This window comes from Salvelinus sp. IW2-2015, linkage group LG32, assembly GCF_002910315.2.
Source record: "Salvelinus sp. IW2-2015 linkage group LG32, ASM291031v2, whole genome shotgun sequence".
NCBI classification, from domain to species: domain Eukaryota; kingdom Metazoa; phylum Chordata; class Actinopteri; order Salmoniformes; family Salmonidae; genus Salvelinus; species Salvelinus sp. IW2-2015.
In genome coordinates this window covers 26,390,293-26,411,110 of record NC_036871.1, presented here as the reverse complement: position 1 = coordinate 26,411,110, position 20,818 = coordinate 26,390,293, and the positions used below count along the sequence as shown (strand labels likewise).

The 20,818-nt window shown below is 42.2% G+C and overlaps 1 protein-coding gene and 1 long non-coding RNA gene across 4 annotated transcripts in view; one reads left to right on the top strand and one right to left on the bottom strand.

Moving 5' to 3' along the window:
- LOC139023449 (uncharacterized) overlaps window positions 1-20,818 on the top strand; it is a 763,591-nt gene that overhangs the window by 511,479 nt on the left and 231,294 nt on the right. The window lies entirely within an intron of this gene.
- Window positions 512-12,168, bottom strand: LOC111957240 (opsin-5-like). 3 transcript variants are annotated; one of them, XM_023978018.1, is made up of 6 exons: window positions 11,805-12,168; window positions 9,567-9,660; window positions 7,014-7,176; window positions 6,234-6,361; window positions 4,961-5,295; window positions 512-1,278 (listed from the first exon to the last, which is right to left on the bottom strand). In XM_023978018.1, exons 2-6 carry the CDS (start codon window positions 9,658-9,660, stop codon window positions 571-573), a joined length of 1,428 nt encoding a protein of 475 aa, XP_023833786.1. In that variant the 5' UTR covers window positions 11,805-12,168; the 3' UTR covers window positions 512-570. The 3 variants fall into 3 exon arrangements, with proteins under 3 accessions (XP_023833786.1, XP_023833787.1, XP_023833788.1); XM_023978019.2 differs by lacking the exon at window positions 11,805-12,168 and adding an exon at window positions 11,245-11,306; XM_023978020.2 differs by lacking the exon at window positions 11,805-12,168 and adding an exon at window positions 10,459-10,602.

The window sequence follows — 20,818 nt, the reverse complement described above, 5'->3', positions numbered from 1 at the left end:
TAATGTTGAGTGAGTAGTGAATTCACTCGTCTATTGTCTTCTCTTGAAAAGTATCAGTATATACATATGTTTGATTATCTCTCTCTCATCTACCTCTTATACATCCAGACAACAATGTAGTTTCATGTTGAGTAAAGCCACGCTGTACTAAACCAACCTGTTATCTACATTAGAACTCCAGCATCCATGTACCTGCATTAGCAAAGTGTAAACAATGGTTTGAATTGGGGTGTAGAGGAAGTTGGACTGATGTCAAAGTTGGTTGGGCTTTCCATTGTCATGTGTCCAACCAATTATTACTGCACACAGAAAACAGTATTGTACCTGTGGTTTTCTTCCCAATCCATCAGGTCCTTCACTTCTRTTCCACTGTAATCTCCTCCAGCCCACATGAATCCCCGAGGGACAACCCAGGTTTTTAATAAGTAGTATGTTTTAACAAAAGAGTCACTGTCTACCTTGACAGAAAACATATTTTAAATTATGGAATTTATTTATATATCAACTGCAAAATATATACCAGAGATGTAAAAAAAAATATATATAAAACCAGAATTAATATATAACATTTTAGGGCCAGGCAACTTTAGCGTGTCCCGGCACCATCTCCAAGTTGATCTGAAGGTTGTCGATCTCCGAGGTCCTTTTGCCGTGCATGGTGGCTCGCAGGGACTTCTTATGACACGCTTCCTGCTTTTTCTGCTGCCGCCTCTGCTTCCGCATCTGTTTTTGCGTCATTGACTGCAGCTGGGGCTCTGTTGAGAGCTGATCCTGAGGTGCGTAAACGTTGGCTGAGGAGCTGGGGATGTTGGTGCCGCTGTGGCAACCTCTTGGGTAGTGTCTGAAGCACTCGAAGGCATCGCTGCACTTCTCGCAGGCGCTAGTGCAACCTCTGGACCCGGCGAGGGCTTGGCGGGCGGACGAGGTGGGGGAACAGGACTGGCCGTGGCCCGGACGTCTGCAGAACGATTGGAGGCCGACCCGGACCACGGAGTGGGAGTGGTACTTCCCCACAGCGCCCTGGGAGCAGGAGCACAGGCAGCCCTTCAGAAAGGCCCTGCGAAGGCTCACTAGGTCTCGGTACATCACCCTGCGGAAGTTAGGCCTGAGCAGCAGGTAGATCATGGGGTTGTAGATGGTGGAGGACTTGGCAAACATGGCAGGCACGGCGAACGCCAAAGGTGGGATGTTATCCATGTGTCCAAACACTGCCCACATCGACACCACGGCATAAGGGCTCCACGCTGCGAAGAAACCGATACAGACAGCGACACTCAGCTGGAGAAGAAAGAATTGAAAAGGGGGGAAGGAAAGGAAGTGGAAATGTAAACAGTTCAACAAGGTCTATTGGCAGATTGCACTCCATACCCAACTGGCTGACTCCCAAGGATTAAATGATTGAAACAGGCCATTGAGATTCTTTTAACGTCAAGGTTTAAAGCAAGGGACATCAGAGCCTACCTGACTGCCATTGATTGGWTGGAGAGAGAAAAAAATATATAGGTGAAGCGTTTTTGTATGGATCACGGCATGGCCGGGGGTTGCTGAGGAGTATTTTTCACACCTAATAAATGGCCTAGTTCACAGATTTGGAAAAATAAAAATAAAAAAAGTAAAAGCTTTGAGGGTGAGCAGTCAATAAGTTTTGCRTTCAGCCAGTGTGTTACTCTGGCTCAATTTATTTTGACTCTACATTTCCATATTGGAGATTCGTTTTTTGTTGTTGTTTCGGCTCATTCCAAGGGGAGGAGAGTTATAGAAGCATATGTGAGTTTATCAAATCTTGTGAATTTTAGACAACTATAAAAATAAATAAATATATGTATAAAAAAATAATTAACACATACACACAGTGCAGTCAGCAAGTATTCAGACCTTGACTTTTCACATTTTGTTATAGCCTTATTCTAAAATGTATTAAATATTTCCCCCCCCCCATCATCTACACACATTACCCAATAATGACTAAGCAAAAGCAGGTTTCGATTTTTTTTGGCAAATATATAAAAAGTGGAAATACCTTATTTACATAAGTATTCAGACCCTTTGCTATGAGACTCAAAATTGAGCTCAGGTGCATCCTGTTTCCATTGATCATCCTTGAGATGTTTCTACAACTTGATTGTAGTCCACCTGTGGTAAATTCAATTGATTGGAAATGATTTGGAAAAGGCACACACCTGTCTAAGGACACACAGTTGACAGTTCATGTCAGAGTAAAAACCAAGCCATGAGGTCGAAGGAATTGTCTGTAGAGCTCCAAAATAGGATTGTGTCGAGGCACAGATCTGGGGAAGGGTACCAAAAAATGTCTGCAGCATTTAAGGTCTGCAAGAACAGTGGCCTCCATCATTCTTAAATGGAAGAAGTTTGGAACCACCAAGACTCCTCCTAGAGCTATGCCGCTAGGCCAAACTGAGCAATCAGGGGAGAAGGGCCTTGGTCAGGGAGGTGACCAAGAACCCGATGGTCACTCTGACAGAGCTTCAGAGGACCTCTTTGGAGATGGGAGAACCTTCCAGAAGGACAACCGACTCTACCATAAAGGCCTGATTGGTTGAGTGTTGCAGAGTGGTCAGACGGCAGCCACTCCTCAGTAAAAGGCATATGACACCCACTTGGAGTTTGCCAAAAGGCACCTAATGGACTCTCAGACCATGAGAAACAAGATTCTCTGGTCTGATGAAACCAAGATTGAACTCTTTGGCATGAATGTGAAGCGTCACGTCTGGAGGAAACCAGGCACCATCCCTACAGTGAAGCATGTTTTTCAACAGCTGCAGGGACTGGGAGGCTAGTCAGGATCGAGGGAAAGATGAATGGAGCAAAGTACAGAAAGATCCTTGATGAAAACCTGCTCCAGGGCGCTCAGGACCTCAGACTGGGGCGACGGTTCACCTTCCAACAGAACAATGACCCTAAGCACACATCCAAGATAACGCAGGAGTTACGCAGGAGTTGCTTCAGGACAAGTCTCTAAATGTCCTTGAGTGGCCCAGCCAGAGCCCCGACTTGTACAAAATCGAACATCTCTGTAGAGACCTGAAAATACAGGTATCCCATACTTGTAGCGTCATACCCAAGAAGACTCGAGGCTGTAATCACTGTCAAAGGTGCTTCAACAAAGTACTGAATATTTATGTAAGTGATATTTCAGTTTATTATTAATACATTTGCAAAAATGTCAACCTGATTTTGCTTTATCATTATGGGGTATTGTGTGTAGATTGAGTAAAAAAAACGATTTAATACATTTTAGAATAAAGCTGTAACAAAATGTGGAGGAAGTCAAGAGGACTGATGACTTTCCGAATGCACTGTAACGTAAAAGCATGTCTGACATGTATTGGGAAGCACAATCGTGGATTGATTTAAACCAGTAGGAGAATCTTAAAAGTAATTATAAAACTCACAGGCAGCCAGTGCAGAGACCTTAAACCGGTGTGCTCTCCATCTTGTCTTGGTCAGTACCCATGCTGCAGAATTCTGTATGTTTTGCAGTGTACCAATAGCTTTCTTGGGTAGACCAGACATGGCCTGACTCTCCCTSTGCTTTGGCTCCAACAATAAGTACCTCAGTCTTGTCTTGATTTAGCTGGAGAAGCTTTGAGTATTTAAATCACATATACAGTCTAATAATTTATCCGTGGAGCTAAAATCCTCTGGTGACACAGAAATGTAAAGTTGTGTATTGTCTGCGTAGCAGTGAAAATTAATGCTGTGCTTTCTGAACAGTACCAGACCCCAAATCAAACCTTGTGGAACGCCACATGCAATATGCATTTGAGTTATGTTCATTAAGGGTGACCAAAAAACAGGTCCTGAAACCAATTTAGAACAGGACCGGAGAGGCCAACCCACCTCTCCAGTCTGTCCAGAAGGACATCATGGTCAACAGTGTCGAATGCAGCACTTAAAGTACAAGGAGAGAGAGCTGTTTGGCATCGGTGTTGGCTCTAAGATCATTTACCACTTTAAGGCTGTCTGTGTTGTGGTGGGCCCGAAAACCTGATTGGAATTTTTCTAAAATACAGTTGTCACTTAAATAATGTAGCTGTTTGAAAACCAATTGATCCAGAATTTTGCTTAAGAATGGAAGGTTGGAGATTTAGCCATTTTTGACCAGTGCTGAAGAATATAGATTACTTTTGGAGAGAGAAACAGAGAGCGATGGGGCTGAGCGCTACAAAGAGTCCCCTGTCTCTGAGATGCTTTTGATTTGGATGGCTAGTAGATTCTCCCAGCAGATCTKTCCTATCGCTTTGTTCCTCCAAATTAGTTTTATTCTGACCCCTGGACCCTCTTTTTAATATGCAGATAGCGTTGGAATCAAGCCTCGGAGAAGGGTCCCCAGCCAGTGTGTTTCCCTATAAGATTTGCACCAATAATCACAGGTATGAACGGATGAGCAGGGGCCGTCACCCCTGAAGCAGGGCTGGTAGCAAGGGGAAGGTGTGTGTGTGTGTGTTCTATTGGCACATACTGTACAGGACGGAGAGGATGAGTGCTCTTATAAAGCTCTTATGGGGTGATTACAGGAACACAGTAATGCAGGAGAGAGAGAGCAAAAAGGGAGGACAAAATGAAGCATCATTATTGTTAGCCATTTTCTGCAGTATTAATGAGGGAATGTCTTGAAAGCGTACTGACTGAACATCCTATTTATGACAATGAAAACTTGTTCTCAACTAGCCTACCTGGTTAAATAAAGGTGAAATAAAAACATTAACCCAGACAGGACCGGACACGATACATCTGTATAGTGCCATTCTCCTATTCCCTGTCCAACTACAAACCTCCTATTACAATACATGAAGTGGCCCTAGTTGTGAGTATACAATAGGCAATTTAATTACTTTCCCAAAATGGATCAACCAATCAAATGTATTTATCCCTTTTTAAAATCAACAGTTGTCACAGCATGCTTTACAGTACCCCTGTGAGACCACACCATGCTCACCTTCACAATAACAGCCTGGATGTTGCTCATCTTGGTCTGCCGGGCCTCGTGATGCTCCATGGCCTTATGGGAGGCTCGGACCGTCATCAGGATGCCCGTGTAGGACGCCACAATGACACAGCAGGGCACGATGTAGCACAAGACAAAGAGCGCCGCCGTGTAGGAGCGGGCCACGGGATGCAGGTTGGACAGGCGCCAGTCGATGCAGCAGGCTGTGCCGTAGGGCTCCGGACCATACTCACCCCAGTGGGCCAGAGGGGAGCAGGCGAACACCAGGGCCCAAGCCCATGCACAGGCTATCAGTAGACGGCCGTGGACGGGGTTGAACCGGTTACCTGGATGGATGGATGGGGAGATGGACAGTCAGTTTAAAGCTGCAATATGTAACTTTTTTGGTGACCTGACCCTATTCACATAAAAATGTGAGTTATAGATCTGTCATTCGCATAGAAAACAAGTCTAAGAATCCATCCATCTTTTCTATGCTTTCTGTTTCATTTTAGTGTCTTTTACTTTCAGTTTTGTACACCGGCTTCAAACAGCTGAATATTTAATATTTTGGGTTATTGAAAATATATATTCACAGCATTTTAGATGGTGCAATGATTATCATAAAATGAAATTAGGCAAACCATTYGAATTTTAGCAACCAGGGAGTGGCAACATGATTTCTGCATATTGCACCTTTAATAGGGTAGCATGGTCATCATTAGAGATTCTGGGGTGGATTTGCGGAGGAACATGATGTTTCTCAAAGTGAACATGTCATAGGGTAATATTTTGAGAAGTACACATTTTTCTGAACTGTTTAATGCTCCGAGGGGTTATTTCCTAATTCCCAGGCCTGGATATGTATAGTGCACATGGGATTTACTAAATATATGGATAACTAACCCATTATATTACATACTAGGCCACATTTCAAAAGAACAGCAATGAATAACAATTGTTCAAATTGGTTAAGTGTGTCTTGGCTAAAACATCCAAGCAGATGCAATTTTTCAGTACGATTGCAAAAAAGGACATTCTCAGAATTTAAAACTGAATATCACCATTTTTTGGCAACATCATAAGCCACACTAATTGAGTGTCGGCTAGTCGCTAGTAGACTCATTAGCCATCAAAGCAGTGGCTGAGTGTTCGGTCACTGTGGAATTATCTAGTTCTTAAATTTTCAGTCAATAAATCAAAAGTCACCCACTTAGTTTTGAAATGTACTAATCCTATGTCAATTCCATGGGCAAGACTAGGGCCAGGCTCTTTGATAACTTACCGTAGAGAGGATAACATACTTTCACAAAACACACCATGCTCAACAGGGTGAGAGTTGTCAGACTGCAGACTCCAAACAACATGCCGCAGAACGCGTAGATCAAACACACTGTTTTCCCAAACAGCCACCTGAGAGAGGAGAGAGAGGGGTAGAGAGCGAGAGGGAGTGAAAGGGGAAAAGGAGGAAGAAATTGAATGTGAGAATGATCGAGACAGAAAGAAAGAGTCAGATGGAACACTAGTCATTTGTTTAGCACTCCATGTATAGTATAAAACAGCACCTGTGACCACACGACCAAACCAGATCGCTAATTGAGCCTTGACAATTGGAAAGAAGAGTTTAATACACACCCAACACCTTCACTAATCTGCCTTAACACAGTGTGGTGGCACATGGCCAGCGTTAGACATCAAAGCCTTCAGTCAAAACACTACCGTTTCCTCCATCTCTGTCTGAAGTACAGGAGCCAGTCACATGTGAAGCCTTTCCTCTCCAATAGGCTGTTACTGTGGCTTGGCAGTACTGTAAGGTGTCTTTCATACTGAACCGAACTGCACTGTGCTGGCCTGGACATTTCCTTTTCACTTGATTCTTTCCAGGAGGTTCTAGTGGGATTAGTAACCAGGTCAGCACAGTTCAGCTTGGCTTGGCTGGACTTGAGTGTAAAATTGCATACAGTACCAGACCTGGGTACTTCCTTATTTCACTGTTATTTGTACAGTACCTGTGGTAGATATTTGCTAGGCTTGGCTATGTAGTGTAAACAGGTGTGTACAGTACCTATGGTAGATGCTGGAGGTGATGGCCATGGGGTAGAGGGACAGGGTTAGACTCATGTCGCTGATGGCCAGGTTGATAATGAAGAACTCAGCAGGTTTGAGCAGGTGCTTCTTCTTGTAGGAGACGTATAGCAGTGTGCTGTTGCTAAACAGAGAGCACATGCCTGCAGACCAGAGAGAGATACCACTCAGTAGCCTGCTGTGAGAATTACCACAGAGACAGACACAGCTGAGGACACCAACTAGAGGCTTATACTGTTGAAGTCGGAAGTTTACATACACCTTAGCCAAATACATTTAAACTCAGTTTCACAATTCCTGACATTTAATCCTAGTAAAAATTCCCTGTCTTARGTCAGTTAGGATCACCACTTTATTTTAAGAATGTGAAATGTCAGAATAATAGTAGAGAATGATTTATTTCAGCTTTTATTTCTTCACATTCCCAGTGGGTCAGAAGTTTAAATGCACTCAATTAGTATTTGGTAGCATTGCCTTTAAATTGTTTAACTTGGGTCAAACATTTCAGGTAGCCTTCCACAAGCTTCCCACAATAAGTTGGGTGAATTTTGGCCCATTCCTCCTGACAGAGCTGGTGTAACTGAGTCAGTTTGTAGGCCTCCTTGCTCGCACACGCTTTTCAGTTCTGCCACACATTTTCTATAGGATTGAGGTCAGGGCTTTTGTGATGGCCACTCCAATACCTTGACTTTGTTGTCCTTAACCATTTGCACGACTTTGGAGTATGCTTGGGGTCATTGTCCATTTGGAAGACCCATTTGCACCAAGCTTTAACTTCCTGACTGATGTCTTAAGATGTTTGCTTCAATATATCCACATAATTTTCCTCCCTCATGAACCCATCTATTTTGTGAAGTGGAACCAGTCCCTCCTGCAGCAAGCACCCCACAAAATGATGCTGCCACCCCCGTGGTTCACAGTTGGGATGGTGTTCCTCGGCTTGCAAGCCTCCCCTTTTTCCTCCAAACATACGATGGTCATTATGGACAAACAGTTCTATTTTTGTTTCATCAGACCAGAGGACATTTCTCCAAAAAGTACGATCTTTGTCCCCATGTGCAGTTGCAAACCATAGTCTGGCTTTTTCTGGCGGTTTTGGAGCAGTGGCTTCTTCCTTGCTGGGCGCCCTTTCAGGTTATGTCGATGTACGACTCGTTTTACTGTGGATATAGATACTTTTGTACCTGTTTCCTCCAGCATCTTCACAAGGTCCTTTGCTGTTGTTCTGGATTGATTTGCACTTTTCGCACAAGTACATTCATCTCTAGGAGACAGAAGGTTCTTACTTTCCTGAGCGGTAACAAGACTGTGGTCCCATGGTGTTTATACTGGTATACTATTGTTTGTACAGATGAAGGTGGTACCTTCAGTCATTTGGAAATTACTCCCAAGGATGAACCAGACTTGGAGGCCTACTATTTTTTTCTGAGATCTTGGCTGATTTCTTTTGAGTTTCCCATGATGTCAAGCAAAGAGGCACTGAGTTTGAAGGTAGGCCTTGAAAGACATCCACAGGTACACCTCCAATTGTCTCAAATTGTCATKTAGCCTATCAGAAGCTTCTAAAGCCATGACATCATTTTCTGGAATTTTCCAAGCTGTTATAAAGGCACAGTCAACTTAGTGTGTGAACTTCTGACCCACTGGAATTGTGATAGTGAGTGATAAGTGAAATAATCTGTAAACAATTGTTGCAAAAATTACTTGCGTCAAGCACAAAGTAGATGTCCTAACCGACTTGCCAAAACTAGTTTGTTAACAAGAAATGTGTGGAGTGGTTGACAAACGAGTTAATGACTCCAACCTAAGTGTATGTAAACTTCCAACTTCAACTATACATACGTAGAAATAAAAATACTAGAACAGGAATGGATGTACTGTCAAATGTCCATCGTCTGGGGGTATGTCCATTCTAGTAATTATATTTATATGCCTAAAAACAGTACAGTTAAGGAACATGTTTGAAATAAATAAAAATCCCAGTGTTCAGAAGCAATATTAAGTGAAGTGTTCAGAGACACTGATGTTATATCAGATCTCTTCAGAGCTTAATGCTATATTCTATATTAGATATGAAAAGTTTCCAGTAATGCTTTCAAGATCAAAGCCTTGTGAAAAGCTAGCTAGTCAATCTGGGTAAGATTTCTACAGCGTTGTGGCCTTGGCGCACAACTCAACCATCGACAGAACTAACGCCCTCTCTTTTCAGAAGCCAAGATGAGACACACGTGTATTTCTGTGTGTCTTGGGGAATACAGATTCCCTCCACACTCTTACACACACACACTTAGTCCCACTGTATAGTCTGGCATCATGTTGAGTTGGTGAATATGTCTCAGGTGAAGCAGAATTATCCTCACAGCAGGAAGCTGACTGATAGAGTAGGTCATGTTACAGTACAATAAGATGCTTCATCCTCTCGTTTCTGCCTACAGTACATTTATTTGAATTAAAGCAGCGTGACTCTGTTTTCCGTCACAGGTGGCTAACTGGGGGTGTAAGTGAATCCTTTTTGAAGAGAGAGCTTACTTACCAAACACTGCGTACACTATGGCTACTGTTATATCTGCTGCCACAGGTATGTTTGAATGGAATGCAATGTCGTCAATGCTCGCAAACGCCCCCATCTGAAATGGAAGAGAATAGAAAGAGTTACATAGGTGTACTGAACATGATCAATACCCTCTCTCTCACCAATACGTGGAGTTGACTACATCAAAACAATTCAAAACAATTTTTATGTTGACTACATAAAAATCTACATCCATTCATCCTCCAAGTCATGTGGTCCAGTGATGTAAGGAAAGACCTAGTTAAGCTGCAGCTGGCCCAGAACAGAGCGGCATGTCTTGCTCTTTATTGTAATCAGAGGGCTAATATAAATACTATGCATGCCAGTCTCTCTTGGCTAAGAGTTGAGGAGAGTGACTGTTTCTTATAAAAGAAGTGATGTAATGTGTTTCATGTTGTATGCACCCCAGCTTTCACAACAGCTAATGGGGATCCTAATAAAATACCAAATACCAAGAAAGGTTGAATACCTCACATGTCCAGTCTGTTTTCACCTTGGTGTACTATGAGGTTTACTGGCAAGTTCACCTTTTTCCCCCTCAGTGTTGCATGCAAGTAAATCAGAGAACATCCATGACCATACATCACCAAAGTGTTATATGAGTTGCATTGTTAACAGAAAGATAACTAGGAACTATTTTTGTTGCAAGGCATTGAGTGGCAGGATAGGATATGAGTACATCCAATTCTCTGTATGTGAAACCATATTTTCACATGTATTCAATTTAGAGTTCACATGTTAACACAACCACTGTTGTCATCTATGCATAGTCACTTGAATTAACTCTACCTACATGTACATACTACCTCAACTAACCTGTGCCCCCGCACATTGACTCTGTACTGGCACCCACCTGTATATATTGTTAGTTTTTACTGCTGCTCTTTAACAGGCAATAGCTGACACCCCCATAGCTGATGTTTTGGCGGTGTGGGATGTGGAACTGCATTGGAGGAGCTTTCCAATCGGCGAGCAGCTGCTCTTGTGATTAATGAAGTCACACCCTCCCACTCGCGTTAGAAATTCAGAACGAGAACGTGTAGGTTATATGCCTATAGAAATAATGACGCTCAAATTGAAAATCATTAAACGAAATAATTAATTTATATCAGCCTAATTGAGGTGTAGATTACACATCTGTGTTCAACTTGTAAACAAGGATGCATTGGATTTATTTTAATAATGCAACTGCCCAGCCAATGGCAATGTCCACTTAGGTATAATGCCGGGAGCRGTTTATGGATTTGACAACTAACTGCAAGCGCATCTGATTGAACCAGGCTCTACATTTTTCTCCCCCCTTTAACTAGGCAAGTCAGTTAAGAACAAATTCTTATTTTCAATGACGGCATAGGAACAGTGGGTTAACTGCCTTGTTCAGGGGCAGAACGACAGAGTTTTACCTTGCCAGCTCCGGGATTCGATCTTGCAACCTTTTGGTTACTAGTCAAACGCTCTAACCACTGCCGCCCCAAATGAGTGTTCGATGGACTTATTTGACACAAGTCAATGCAGTTACTCTATCAATTGGATATTTAATGTAAAGTGTAGGGTTTCCACAAGACCATAACGCTTAATTTAGAACACTGCTTTAAAATCAGTCACCCTGAGGATGTTTAATTGAAATGTCTTTACTTACGATACAATTTAGCTTCGTTCAAAAGCAAGAACGTCAACTCTGAAAGGTAATTAATTGCAGGTATGTGYTAACTCGGATTTGATGGGTCTTAAAGTTTTGCAGCTGAGTTTATTCTGTCACACCTGCTGTGAATAACTTTAATCCCACCGCCTAGATTTTTTTCAGTTCAGTGGAACTGAGATGATATGGAGTGATATTTAATATTGTGTGGGGTCTTTATTTTTATTAATGGCTATCCTGACAAAACAAAACTCTGTGGTTCAGATTTTTGCAAATGTTTCGTGGAATCCTGGATTGGTTTATTATTCGAGGCATATAGCCCGGTCTAGTAGTGCAAGACTTCAGGATCAGAGCTCAATTTGATCATTATTCCCGAGAAGCATCAGCCCCAGTGGTGCTTGAATGAACAGCAAAACAGTTATTTTATTGACATGAAAAAATAATTCGATACCAACTCGTGCATATTCAGCTTTTTAAACTCGAGACTACAGAACTATTGAATCCCAATTTCAATAATTTCGCATGCAACAAGACGAGTAAAGGCTATTTCAAGTTCTTACCTTGTCAGTGTGCTGCTGGATTTAAGGTATGTTGCTTGAAAGCCCCGGGAAGTTACCTGAAGATGCTGTTATTTAGCCTCCATAATACCACATTGGTCATGTCCAGCCGTGCCGTTACCCAGGTGGTAATTCAATTGGTTGTCAAATATGCGCAGACACAACAATAAACTACACGGGTCTCCGAAATGCTGAGCGCTCATAACAGTGAACGGTCCTTGCGAATGTGGCATAGCACCTGTCTGTGAATTGGGCTGTACTCATCGAAATCAGTCCTGTCCACCTTTTCTTAAGCCTACTAGACTTGCTTTGTCAAAACACCGTACTGAATGAATTTAACAGCATGATGCTTCTGTTCATTKCTGACGTCAGGTGCAAATTCGTAGAATTCTGGAGCAAATGGGAGCCCGGGCTTTTACGCACATTGATACACTGATTCTCCAATTACCCCCTTGTGAAATCGTTTCCGGCATGCTGTCTGAGTGTCTCCTGTCATATACTATGGTATGGATGTTTTAACACTAGTCTAATTATTCCTACAGGCCGTATGTACTGGTCCATCACTATTTAATTGCATTCTAAATGGATTTTAATTTTCTGAAATTACATTGAACAACATTCCTGGAGGGTTCAATAGGTCAACAACTAGGGTGTTCAATACATGTTCAACTTTATAAAACCTTTTTAAAGTATTCTGATTAGGGACTATACATGATTGCGGCAGGTAGCCTAGTGGTTAGAGCGTTGGACTARTAACCGAAASGATGCGAGATCGAATCCCAGAGTTGACAAGGTAAAAATGTTGTTCTTGTTCTTAACTGACTTGCCTAGTTAAACAAAGGTGAAWWWWWTWWAAAGTCTGACAGAAAACACCATGTCACTGGTATGTAAGACTTAATTTATAATTTCAAACATTGCATGCAATCATCCTACACCCACGTCCCCACTCACCTCGAAAAACATTTTCTGATTGTATTCAATGGTTTGATCATTTTCTTTGAAATGTGCATCCCTGGGTCGCTCCTGAAAAGCAGTTCGCTGCAGGTAGCGACTGGAACGAGCTGCAACAAACACTCAAACTGGACAGTTCTCAATTTCTTCATTCAAAGACTCAATCATGGACACTCTTACTGACAGTTGTCTGCTTTGCGTGATGTATTGTCGCTACCTTCYTGCCCTTTGTGCTGTTGTCTGTGCCCAATGTTTGTACCATATTTTGTGCCGGTACCATGTTGTGTTGCTGATAATGCCCAAGAAGCCGGTGTTTGGAGGATATATTGGCACAGGTGTTGTTCGTCTCAGGCCTGCAAACCGTGCCAATATATCCTAAAAACACTGGCTTCGAGGGCATTATCACTTTTATACAACGGGTTACCAACGTATTAGAATAATTTGACATTTTCATTAACGTTATTTTGMTGAATTTATTCATACTATTTCTTCCTTCCACAAGACATAGTCGCAAAACAAATCTACGGTTGCTACCCAAGCCGGCTGGTCGTTTGTTCAATTGGTTCGGTTGACGGAGATGCGACCCAATCGCTCAGTCTTTTTGTTCTGTATCTATGGGTGCGACCCAGTCGTAAATGTTTCATTGCCATACTGGCTAGCAACGTTCTTATACCTTGCTTGCTAGCTAGCCAACTACGGCTCATTTACAGTCACGTCAAACATTGCAGACAGGATAATAACAGTAGCTGCATTTGTTTAAGCTGTTTCCTAACTTTAGTGACATTTTATTTGGATTCATCCATAACATAGACCTAAAGAGGCACGATTTCACCTGGCATAGAAAATGTGCTCTCTTGTAAGGACAGTGTTGTTCAGAGGAGCTAGCCAACAACACAGCTAACACTAACTTAAAACTGAAGCTGGAAAGACTGCAAACTAGCTGCACTTCGTTTCGTTTGCCCATTTTTTCAATTGACATTTCTTTGTATATCCATAAAAATGATGCCCGGCTGATTCATGATTTTGACTGGCTGATAAACTCTGAAACTTTAACCATTCAGGATTAGACCCGCCCATTGTATAATTCTGCACTAGACAGGATTCAAAACATCAGATGGGTGTTTAGAAGCTTTAGAGTGAGGAAACACCAAAAGAGAAGGTATCTAATTCTGCACTAAACAGGACTCGAAACACCTAAATAGTTTTTTTCAACCTTTCCTGTGAGTGCTCCCAGTCCCTGGCAAGGTGTTGCACAACACTTGATGAAGTGGTGTTACAACACACCATGTACTGTTTCAAAACATCTCAGGATAATGTGTTACAATACTCCAGCAAAATTAAGGTTTYGTCTCCTTCAAGTTGGTGGCAGCTCAGTTTCAACTAGTTGTGTTACAAAGCACTTCATTTTAACAGTGTACTTGGTAGTGCAGCTAAACACTGTTTGCTGAACTACACTCCCTTATGTATTTATTTGGACAGTGAAGCTTAAAMTTTTAATTTGGATGTATACTCCCGCCTTTTGGATTTGAGATCAAATGTKTTATAYGAGGCGACAATACAGAATGCCACTTTTTATTTTAGGGTATTTTCATATCAGTGCCCCTCTATCTCTCTACGTGTAGGCCATCTTCCTGAGGCTGTCTGGTCCAAACGAGTATGACATTGTTGTCACCCGTAGCATTAAAGGCAAGGGAAGCCAGGGAGCATCTGGCCTCCCTTGACCAAAAAAATTATAAAACATGTGCCTATCAGTGTTGAGCTAAACTGGGCGAGCTCACTTGTGAATGGTCCTGGTGCACCAAAAAGTGTCAAGGGAAGCCAGCTAGGTTTTGGCATCATTCCTATCAAATCGCATTGAGAGCATACATCATTGACAGAAAAGCTTGAATTGTTTTATCTCGTTGTGTTGTCCTGTGGTAGCCAGCTAGCTAAAATTGTCCCTTTCCTAAATTAGCCATGGATGGAAATATGGATTTGGACTTGCGGTTTTACTTCATTCTCCATACTCGCCAATTATTATAATGACGATTCTGATCCAACCATTAATTCATACATTGTTGTACCCCTGGCCTGAGAGGATGGAAGTTCAATATGTATCTAGATTTAGAAGGCTAATGTTAACTAGCTAAAGTTGCCCATGAATGGAAGTTTGGCTAGCGARCAAGCATTTTAGCCAGGTAGCCTAGGACAACAAAAAATAAAAGCATGTACTGTATGACAGAGTGAGAGACCGTTTCATCAACATGAAAAAGAGGAGGTTGGCATTAGCGTTTCTCTACAAGTAGGGTGAGACATGTTATTCTACTTGCAAGAACGCGCATGCACACAAATCAGAACTATGGACAGCCACATCATATTTAGCTTACATTGATTGGCCAAAATTGTTTTTGGTATATTTTAGTTGTCACTGTATTAGACTAAGCAGAGGAGATTTGATGTTGAAATGGTGCTGGAATAGTGGAGGCAGCTCCTGTTTTCTTAGCGACTTGCAGTAACTCTGTGGTTCTRAATCAATAGTTGTTTAGTGGTCCGACAATGTTGGAAACATCAACTTGTTTGGCCATGCTGTAGGTCATGTTACTGTACATGCAAATGCTTTGTGGACTTCATTGGACAAAGGTTGCTATCCGGTTTTGTGATAAAACAAAAAAGGTGTGGTTAAATTTATTCTGCCACTGTGCTTTCTTATTGTCTCTGCCTTTAGGCCCATATATCACAGTGATTTTACCCATGCACCGCTACTGGCTAGATGTAGACAAAATTGGAGCTGCAGTACATTGGTGCAAGTGATTCTCTGCCATTGGGTGTGTTAGAGTCAAAACACCAAGATCCTGGGTCAGGCCAGGGTCCAGGATAGTCATGTATGTGCCCCTGGTTTCCAGCTAAACAGACTCCAGAAGAGTTTTCACTTATCAGTAGGATTGCAAAATTGCAAAATATGTCAGATTTATGCTACATCTTGTTCAGTGCATCACACCTTTTTTTTTATTTGCAAAATTCCAGTAACTTTTCCAAACTTCCCAGGTTTTACAGAAATCCTAGTTGGAGGATTCTGGATTTCATCTTTATCCCATTTATTCCCTCCTGATTCAGGGAGTCTTTCAACCAGGATTTCTGAAAAACATGGGAATTTAGAACATTTTCAACCCTATTTGCCAGTGATTTCCCCAATTACAAAATGTTAGATGATGTGTAAAGTAACTAACCAGAGTGAGAGCTATCAAAAAAAGTATCTGGTAATTTATTCAGCAAGCAGTGGCATGCATTGATCTCTATAATGAGATGTATTCACTGACATGAGTACTGAATTTTCTCTTAAGACAGATCTGTGAGATAACTAGTTCCAACAGGATGTTGGATCCTACCGTATGATTTGTATGAAGTCCTCATCACTGTGAATTAAACATATAGCTGATCAAAATGTCTCAAGAATCCCAACTCTAATTAATATATGTTTAATTTAGTATGTATCAACTGAACAAAGTTTGCATTTTTAATGTTGTGTCCAGTGGCGATTTTAGCATGTCAATCTTGGTGGGAAAAACTCCCCAACAATGTGTTATATGCACGCCAGCAAAGCCACTACACAACACTAAACAATACATTAATTGGACTATAACGGTGGCCACAAACTGTTAGGGCCTACATAAGTCCCAACAGCCATCCCAACACCTTACACAACATGTTACACCTGGCTAACAGCGGAGCCTTGTCTGGCAGCGAAACATTTCATTCAGTCTCATTTACCGTAATTTCCGGACTATAAGCCGCTACTTTTTTCCCACGTTATGAACCTCGCGGTTTATACAATGACGCGGCTAATTTATGAAAAAAAAAWAAWAAWCACAAGATTCACGCCGCCAAAAAACTGAGCACCGTCACATAATGTGACGTAAATCGAGCGCGCTCAAACTTCCCATCATTCTGATTACGGTAGTCATTTTGTCACCCTCATCATGGCAAAGACACGGAGAAATGCATATGATGCAGCTTTCAAGTTGAAGGCGATCGATCTGGCTGTTGGAAAAGGAAATAGAGCTGCTGCACGGGATCTTGGCCTTAATGAGTCGATGATAAGACGTTGGAAACAGCAGCGTGAGGAACTGACTCAGTGCAAAAAGACAACAAAAGCTTTCAGAGAAGAAAAAAAGATGGCCCGAACTAGAAAACGAGCTTGAAGACTGGGTCAACACACAGAGAGCAGACGGCCGAGGTGTTTCAACTGTGCAGATCCGACTGAAAGCCAAAACAATCGCCACCGCAATGAAGTTTGACTTTCTTGGTAGGCTACTGTTTACTGCTATTTTTAAAATTTTTGTTACAAGCCGTGTTTCGTTAAAGCCTATTTATTTTTGTTACAAGCCGTGTTTCGTTTAAAGGCTGTGTAAAGTTCATTTGTTTCAATGTACCGGTAGGCACTTGCGGCTTATAGACATGTGCGGTTTATTTATGTACAAAATACATATTTTATAAAAATTCAGTGGGTACGGCTTATATTCAGGTGCGCTTAATAGTCCAGCAAYTACGGTACTGCTTTTTACAAAAACATAGCTGATATGGCTGACTTGCTTTAACAGATGTGGTTTCTACTGACAATTGAGATGTACAACTATGTCATAAGGGGACGACAAGCAGATATTTTWTTTTATTTAACTCGGCAAGTCGGTTAAGAACAAATTCTTATTTACAGTGACGGCCTACCCCAGCCAAACCCTTTCCCAGACGACTCTGGGCCAATTGTGCGCCGCCCTATGGGACTCCCAATCACGGCCGGTTGTGATACAGCCTGGAATTGAATCAGGGTCTGTAGTGATGCCTCCAGCAATGAGATGCAATGCCTTAGACCGCTGCGCCACTCAGGAGGCAATCTGTAATTTTGATTAAGACATTAATGAGTGAGCTATGGCGGACGTAGTCAATAACTATTTGTTCAGCACTTTTGAAATGTACAGCAACAGAATTCTGAACATGGGCTGTTCTTACAGTATTCTCCCTGTACACCAAGTCGAAACCGTAGAATAAATAAAGGGGGCATATAACCAGACAATGAAAAAATCTTACAATATAGCATGATGACATAACTCTAAAATAGGCTACATGTGCACCACCAAGTCAGAACAGTAGGCTAAATTATGAGGGGGGAAAAGGGACCAAATTCTTAGGGTGAGGCACATGGGCTACTAACAGCTTACTACACAACATGCACTTAGTATTACTTTCTTAGCTACAGTATACTTATCTCCCTGGCATATTACATTATTTATGCAGCAGCATACAATACATTTTTGGACTCCCCTTGTTGTGCTCACTTGAACAGGATGGTGGTGTGGCGGTCCTTCGTGGGAAAATTGTCAAAGTCTGGCATTCTCTGGATTTCTGGCACATTCAAGACAACTGGGAGCACAGAAAAGACAAGGTTGAATCATAACGTTAGTGATCTTCAGGTCGGAGTTGAATGTTTATCCTTTTAAACTTGGAAAAGAGACCCTTAAACCCARACTTGGACCACACATCCACTCCACTGAATAGCAGGCTAATGATTGCTTTGCAATGCTTGCAGTTAGCCACTGATTTCTTCCAAACCGCACATTGTTGAATTTGCGATCTCCTACTTCTTGTCTAATGTTTATTTCCAATGGCCGATGAGCACCGATACGTTTTATCTTTAAGTTCTCTTCATAATTTCTCTTCATATGACAAGGATTGAAAAGGATTTGCCAGTAGATTGTCAACTTGATTCATGATGACTGCTAGCTAAGATTTTGAAAGTATGATGTTGACATGTCCAATCAAAAGCTACTGTAGATATAACATGATTTGATGTCATTTTGTCTGTGGCCAATGACCTTGAGCCGCCTTGGATGGGCATTTCTAATGTAACTATGGCAGTACCCAAGGGGCTTGAATTCTCGAGCTCTCCCTGTAGATTTTGCGGTGACTTAGGGTCCCCATGAGTGACAGAACACTGAGCCAATCACGGCGGAACTAGAGAACATTACCAACCCCTACACTCCGTATTTTCYGCTGGCTGTCTCACCACCACAGAAATCACTGAGCTTGGCTGAAACACATGCATTTTGGAGCTGCCTTACTCAAAAAAGCAAAAAAGAGACCATGTTTGTCTGCGGTTTTATTAACTCAATGATTATTCATTTTTTACATTGTTTGCAAACTGATACGTGACACGTATTAATGCCAAAATAACATGCAAAACAGGCAACAAAAAAAAATATATTATATATATATATTTTCTTTTAGCTAAACAGGTGGGGCCCTCTGACAGGTCACCACTAGTTGTGTCTATGTTCATCAGTTGATCTGCCTCTTATTACTTTAAAATTCACAAGTTTTCATTTCAATTTGGCAAGTCAGAATTTGAATCTGTCAAGACAAACATTCTGACCATCTAAAATACATTAGAGTACCCTTTCACTCTGTATATGAGTGCACTGCAGCCTTAGTCAAGACGTATGAACCATTTGGCACAGGTGGAAGTGCACTCACTATGATTCCACTCACTCTTGTTCAGACCCCACATCAACTTTTCCTCAATCACTACATTACTGTAGAAAGATATTTTCCCCTGTACTGCATCACAGGTATATTTACTAACATCAAGGCGGTGACCCGTTCCTGTAGGTTCATGCTCTACAACATTCGCAGAGTACGACCCTGCCTCACACAGGAAGCGGCGCAGGTCCTAATCCAGGCACTTGTCATCTCCCGTCTGGATTACTGCAACTCGCTGTTGGCTGGGCTCCCTGCCTGTGCCATTAAACCCCTACAACTCATCCAGAACGCCGCAGCCCGTCTGGTGTTCAACCTTCCCAAGTTCTCTCACGTCACCCCGCTCCTCCGCTCTCTCCACTGGCTTCCAGTTGAAGCTCGCATCCGWTACAAGACCMTGKTGCTTGCCTACGGAGCTGTGAGGGGAACGGCACCTCCGTACCTTCAGGCTCTGATCAGGCCCTACACCCAAACAAGGGCACTGCGTTCATCCACCTCTGGCCTGCTCGCCTCCCTACCTCTGAGGAAGTACAGTTCCCGCTCAGCCCAGTCAAAACTGTTCGCTGCTCTGGCACCCCAATGGTGGAACAAACTCCCTCACGACGCCAGGTCAGCGGAGTCAATCACCACCTTCCGGAGACACCTGAAACCCCACCTCTTTAAGGAATACCTAGGWTAGGATAAAGTAATCCTTCTAAATGTAAATGTAAAATGTATATTCCCCAGTTGTTCTACATTTGGGGTACATTTTCCACATTTGTCATACTAAATGCATGGCTTCAGCTAACGGCTCATGCTCCTACATGGGACCTCCATCTGCAGAACCCAAACAGCCAAGGGCTAACCATRTGAAATAACCAGTGCTTTTTGAGATGAGAGATACTGCTAATTTAAACAGCCTCCTGCCTGCCTGATCCATAGGGCTGCTGGTGAGTATATTGGGAATGTTCAGTTAATGGTGTGTTTTGAATACAAAGTGTCTTCTTTTAAAGGAGGCCCTCTCCGTCTCCCCTGAGTATCTCGTGCTGCTCTCCTGATTGAAACTATGAATATTGTGGCAAACTAGGTCAAGGAAGACTAGAAGCTGTGTTTAGGAGTATAAGAGGCTGGTTTCAGTATGGGGGGTGAGGGATTTAAGGTCTTTACTTTCACCTCACCCCTCCCTCACATAAAAATCATAGAAGACAGAGCATATGGAGATTTTTCACTCTAAAGATGTGCTTAGTATGTTACACTCTAATGTATAGGACCAGTAGTCGGTTCTTTTTGTATCTGTATTATAACAAGAAACCCCTGCTGACATGCATGTCCAGAACCTTATAGCATGTTTTATGAATGCTGTTCTAAGAATAAGGTTTGCTTTCTTTACTTTTGTCTGTATGCCTATGTCTTGGCTCTGTAGCCTATAGCAGTTACAGGTTACAGTAGGTCAAAGTGGAGAGATACAATGCCAGAAGGTGGTTTTCAGTAAAGGGGTTACCCTTTCTCCTCTACCCTCACAGACAATTATAGATGTGTGAAGAAGACAGGGAAATAATGATTGGGGGTGTGACGGAAGG

What these genes read in the sequence shown, in the direction of transcription:
- LOC111957240 (XM_023978018.1), bottom strand. Translation starts at nt 9,660, where the DNA reads ATGGGGGCGTTTGCGAGCATTGACGACATTGCATTCCATTCAAACATA. An exon ending in CATAGTGTACGCAGTGTTTG is followed by an intron (nt 7,177 to 9,566) that starts GTAAGTAAGCTC and finishes TCTGGTCTGCAG; the next exon opens with GCATGTGCTCTCTGTTTAGC. An exon ending in AGTATGTTATCCTCTCTACG is followed by an intron (nt 5,296 to 6,233) that starts GTAAGTTATCAA and finishes CCATCCATCCAG; the next exon opens with GTAACCGGTTCAACCCCGTC.